The 5,993-nt window shown below is 37.5% G+C and overlaps 1 protein-coding gene across 1 annotated transcript in view; it reads left to right on the top strand.

Annotated features, from left to right (window-relative positions):
• The window catches only part of LOC108572056, a 28,529-nt gene that overhangs the window by 20,326 nt on the left and 2,210 nt on the right, over positions 1 to 5,993 (top strand). Inside the window, 5 exon segments of the mRNA XM_017934243.1 lie at positions 1 to 639; positions 1,030 to 1,595; positions 3,835 to 3,950; positions 4,458 to 4,595; positions 5,426 to 5,627. The exon segment at positions 1 to 639 is cut by the window's left edge and continues 28 nt beyond it. Of these exon segments, the coding sequence (XP_017789732.1) occupies positions 1 to 639; positions 1,030 to 1,595; positions 3,835 to 3,950; positions 4,458 to 4,595; positions 5,426 to 5,627 (1,661 nt within the window).

Genomic DNA, 5,993 nt, shown 5'->3' with positions numbered 1-5,993 from the left:
GAAACTGGCTCTGTCTCAGTCGGTGGACGACAATGTCAGGAACGTCAGCACGAGGGACATCGTGCTTCCGAACGGGAAGAAAATTCAGCTGATCGATTCTTCGAGTAGCCTCACGTCTATACTACCCACAGACGGATCCACGTTGACCACGTCTACTTTAGCTTTGAGTATTCCGACGACTACCATCCGGCCTCCCAAAGCTATTCTTGAGGAACTGACGAAAGGTGTGCTTCCACCCGGGGCAGACTTCGAGGTGATCAGGCAGAAGAGCGACGGGAAGCTGGAGGAGATCGGAAAAGCACCGATACAAAGTCTGCCCGCGAAGAAGGTGACTTTTGTCGTGCTCGAGGAGCAACCGGATGGAAGCTACAAGGTGCAAGGAGTGAAGGGAAACGCGGAGAAAGAGGGAAGCGAAGTAGAGTCTATCGTGGAGAAGATTAAAACGGGAGAGTTGAAGTTACCACCGAGTTCCTCCAATCCGACCACTTCGTCCTCGCTGCCGAGTTTCGGGTCTAGTTCGGATCCGAACGCGATTTCCACCAGGTACAGCACGGTGACATCGACGCAGAGTATCAGGTCCACTACTTCCAGGCCGACCACCGTCAGATCTACCTCTCTCTCGTCGAGGTACACGGAAAGGTGAGTGCTGAAAAAGAAAAAGATGTTAGAACTTCGATTGGACGAAGAGCTATTTCTTTTTTTAGCGTAGCATTTAACTTGTGGTTTGCATGTATTCAAAATACATCCCGAGCTAGAGAAAGTGAATTTACGAGTCAGAGATTTTCAATGAGCGTATAGTGATTTCTAATTTCTCAGCCAATCTATGGAAATCAGCTTTTCGAAACGAAAGCTCTTTTTTTTTTTGTTAATACACGAACGAAAACAAGAAAACCTGCCAATTTCAATATAATATAAGCAATAAGCGTAAAGAGAAACATTGTCTAGGAATAAAAAAGAGAGAAATAACTAGAATAAAAAAAACTCGATCATTTGTATATTTTGATAACGCAAAAACTAATATTTTTGCAGCAAACCAACGGAATATTTCCCCCACGTAACGATCTCCCCTAACTCCGTGTCCACGACCGACAAATACGTATCCTCGGCGTCAAGCGTCACCGGTCACGTATTCAACTCACTCGGGAACGTAAATACAACCCCGAAACTGAGCTCGCTGGACCAAGAGGGTCACCTAAACGCGAAATATTCGGGTTCGACAAGGACCCATTTCATCCCAACCATGGCTCCAGTCAATGAAATCATTACGACAACAGCTGCTCCGGTGCCGACAACTTTCTCGCATCATTCGAGCAATCCTTACATTCACTTCACCGTCATGCCACTTGGTGAAACTTTGCCGACGCTCAAGACAATCCTCCCAACAACCGCCGGACCGTCTACCAGCTTACGTAACGAGAATATCATCTACCAAGATAGCTTCGAAAGGTCCACCCTTTCTCCGACCACGGAATCACCTTCCACGCACGTTCAAATACAACAAGAGAGCTTGACCACATTGCTGAGGAGGGAAGGACTGTATGCTATGGCTAAATATCTGAGGCAATCGGGTCTGGATAACGTGTTGAACGAAACTGGTGAGTAGATGATGATGATGAGATTTCCTATTAGGATAAAACGTCGACACATAATAATATTAGATTTATCAGAAGGTACCGTGTCGTTTTGTTTCGAAAGAGAGCACGTCTACTAGATTGTTTTCAATGAAACTTTAATCTATGGTATACACATTTATGTCAGTTATGACAGGAGGAAAGAAAGATGATAATAGGTGTGCGCACGTTTTGTGTCCTGGGCCTTCATCATAGTAAACTACTCGTCACAAGTAAGGCTATCATCAATTAAACTTTAATCTCTGGGTGTACACATTTATGATGACTATGGCAGGGGGAAAGAAAGATAGAAGGATTGATAGGTAGGGAAACGTTTCTTATCCTGAGCCTCATAATAGTTGATTCTCGTCACAGTAAAGTTAATTAGGAGACCCCTGCCTTAGATGGGGAGGGACTGTTACACTTAGGTCGAAAGTTGTATATGTACAAACGGGAGCCTTTAGCGAGGACTAGCGAGAATCAATCGTCAGTCCGTCCCTCTGGTGGTGGAACTTAGGAAATACCTCCATAAATTAATTTTCATTTAATTTTCAAGTAATTTATTTATCCCCTACATATAAATTTTCTTACTTCTACTATTAAAATTGTATACTTCCAACAAGTGTCGGCAAGTTGAATCAAGTTTCCGGCGAAATCCACCTTTACTTCACAACGATATAAATAATTATAGCTCGTAATATTGCTCAAGTACATATTTCCCTTCGTTTCCCCATTCTCACTTTCAATTTTCTCACGAATTGATCAGATTAAATCGATAAAATTGTCAACATAGATGAACAGCTGAAGAAAATAAATGAAACGAAATACAGAAGCAATTTTGCAAAATAATTTTGTTAAAAGTTCGAAGGCAAGTCGATGTAATTATAATTACTACGTACCGCGACAATGTTTTATTCTTTACACGGCTATTTCACTTCTTTCCAACGTTCAATTTACTCATGCAACAACGTTCGTTGGAAAAAAAATGTTCTCACGGATTGCTCGAACATTTCGACACAATTGCCTCTTTACAAGAACAATGACGGTCGTTTCTTGTTATATGAATCTTTAAATCACGAAGCTGGCTTAATTGCATATCACGCTGTCACGTTAATTAACCTATATAACTCGATCCAATCGAACGTTGTATCCTTTGTATAATTTATAAATCGCGATCGCTGTTACGTTACTTCGATGGATCCAATGATGATTTATTAGAAGCTATCAAAGAATCGATTGTGAACGAGAACAATGCGATGCTGAAGAATACACAGGCTTAAGGACTGATTTAATTTACTCTATAACAAAAAAGGTTAGGTGTTCGTCTTCATCTTTATTTTATTTATTCTTCATTAGATCTTTATCTTTATTTTAAAAATACCTTTGTGAGCGACAGTTTATGGGAATTACCCTAACAATATAAACATACATTGTTAGGGTAATATATCGATAAAACAGATGGAAATTCTGTTTTACCGATGCAACAGAAAAAAAAAATTAAAAATTAATTCATCCGTATAAAATAATTGCAAATTGAATCACTCGAGTTTACATTTACGATCTTCGTTCAATTAATACTGTAAGGTTCACATTCTCGTTCTATCGATAGTCCAAGTGATGAAAACACGAAATTACACAGACACGTTGCACAACTAATAACCTAATCTACTCAGGCAACATTGAATTGCTTTCGAAGCAATTAAAAATGATTGTAAGAAAAACAGGTTATGGAGAAACGTGTCGGAGGTCGTGCAAGAGTCAGTGCTAATTATTGGCGCGTTAGCTAAACAGAAAAATCGTGCACTTCCGTCAATTAAAGATCAAAGAAGCGTAACTGTGTCCCTTCACGTTGGACATGAAACGACCGGATGATAATTATCTTACCGACTGAGAAATTTTAGCTTCGTTTCGCAACTATAACACATATTTATCCTTATTCGAAATCTGTTAAGCGTTTAGCGCAACTTACGGACGTCTTACGGACGAAGTTAAGTGTATTGGTAACAACGGAAAAAATTTGTTACGTAAAATACTTTGTGTAATGAAGTATCAGACTGTAGACAATTCTCGAAGTGTGTTAGTTCGGATAAGTGGAAGAAAAATTTTATGCAATATCTTCACGTTAGAGGTTAAATACGTATGTAATATGAACTAGTGGAGATTTCTGCTATTGAGAAATAACGTATTACAATTAAAACTCGTTGCGTTGCATGTAACGTTACAGGTCCTTACACAATATTCGTCCCGTCAGACAAAGCTTTTAGAACACTGTTGGTGCAACTTGGTGGACCAGAAAAAGCTGAGCAAAAGTTCCGTGACAATCCACGTCTTCTTAGTGGGGTATGCAATTTTAAGTTTTTTCTATTATTAAAGGTCGTTAAGCAAGAAAGTTATTTACTAATTTAATATTAATATCGTAAGTAAATTTAGATAAGTACAATAATAGACTCCCCATACGAAAATAAAAAGTACCATAAAATGCTTTTACTCGAGACGTCATTTTCAAAAATCTATATGAAAATCTATAATATTAGTGTGAACTGAGAACTGTTTAATTATTTAATATGAATAATATGAATTATTTAAGTATATATCAAAAATCAATTTTTTTTCTAAAAATTCGTTTTCCTCTTGAAATGAAATTTTAATATACTTTCAAATTAAGTTAACTGCTTTCTACTGTCAAATTCGAATTACTTTTGCACAGTTATTCAAATTCTTCCAAAATTTATTTCATATTCCCTAACTTTCTAATAAGCGCGACTTCTTTTCCTGTATTCCGAGCGTGTATAATTAAATAATTGAACTACGTCTAAATAAATAATATAATTGAACGGTATGACGCAGCTTCTACTGCATCACGTGATACCAGGAGCCTTCAGGATCGATTCTCTGCAAGACGAAATGACCGGAGTTAGTTTAGCTGGAACACAATTACGAGTGAACGAGTACGCGATGCATGATCACGAGTGGAACGACATAAAGGTATATTTTTTATTTTGCAAAACTGCTTCTATAGTAATTTCTAGGTTCCGTCGTCCTTCACAACCTTGACGACCTTAACAACTGTTCATTTCCACCAATACACGTGCGTTTTAGAACAGTGAGTCATAATCGACGATGTATATCGATTACATTTCTCGATTGACCGTTGCTCTAGTTTGTCGACCTTCCAAGCCTTCTACGATACGATGGAAATATTCCATTTACTCGTTGGTAATGCACGACATTATGCATACTTAATGCAAACAGTTCGTTCAATGTTTTATTAACTAAAACGTGGACGCTGTTCGACGAAAAATCGAAGGAACACTTTTTATTTTAGTGGCACTAAATGTTACACACATATTTAACTTGCAAATATTCGTTAATATTTTTATAAATTATTCGCAGAGTGAAAGGGTGAAAACCGCCTTCAAAGTTGAAGATAGTAAATATAGTTAGTCTAATATCTCGAAAATGATCAGAGATAGATGAATAGTGTAAATTGACAAATTTTCTATTTTTTCAACAACAAATTTGAGAAACGAAAAATAATAAATAATTTCGACCAAATATGTCTATTACCATCATCTTTGAGGAAAATTTTCACCCCTTCAATGTGAACGTTTGCTAATAAAAAGAAATACGTGTCAAATATTTTTTGGAGTGCTACCATATACCAAAGTTTCATCGATATCGCTGATTATCACTTCGAGATGTTCCCTTGCCAGCATAAAAGGTCTAGGAATTTTTCCTTAAGAAAGTCAATCTTTGCGACGAAAAACGTTAGGCGATGTTAATTGGTATACAGCTCTATTCGTTTTTATAAGCAGGTAACAACGATAAATGGAGCAAAAGTGGCACCGAACAAACGAGACATCGAGATTCCTCAAGGTGTCGCACACTCGATAGATAGGGTGATGTTCCCTCTTCCGGTTGGCGATTTGGTGCAAACGATGCAAGCTGATCGTGAAAGAAGATTCACTACCTTCCTAAAAATGCTGTACATCTCTGGTCTCCAAGATACTCTATCGGGTAATTGAAGAACACCTTTATTGAAATTTAAAAGGGGTCCCTTTTGAATTGGTTTTTCTGATGAGAAATAGTTTTCTAAATTAGATAAGACAATGTACGAGACACATTTCACCCTACTGTTTTATGCTCATCGAACTCAAATTGCCTAGTAATCTTACAGTTAAAAAGTAATATATGTATGAAAGGCAAACGGTGAATTCAGTGAATGCAAAAATTTATGGATGCAGTAATCCATAAATTCATTTCTTAATTATCATGTTGTGCAATAATTACGTAACTTAACTTCCTACCCACAATACAGTTCATTACTATGTACATACATAGTAGATGCAATTACTAAATTATTGGAAACCATCAATTTTCAAT

This window comes from Habropoda laboriosa, unplaced genomic scaffold (assembly GCF_001263275.1).
Source record: "Habropoda laboriosa isolate 0110345459 unplaced genomic scaffold, ASM126327v1 scaffold67, whole genome shotgun sequence".
Lineage (NCBI taxonomy): Eukaryota > Metazoa > Arthropoda > Insecta > Hymenoptera > Apidae > Habropoda > Habropoda laboriosa.
This window is presented reverse-complemented; position numbering and strand designations above follow the sequence as displayed.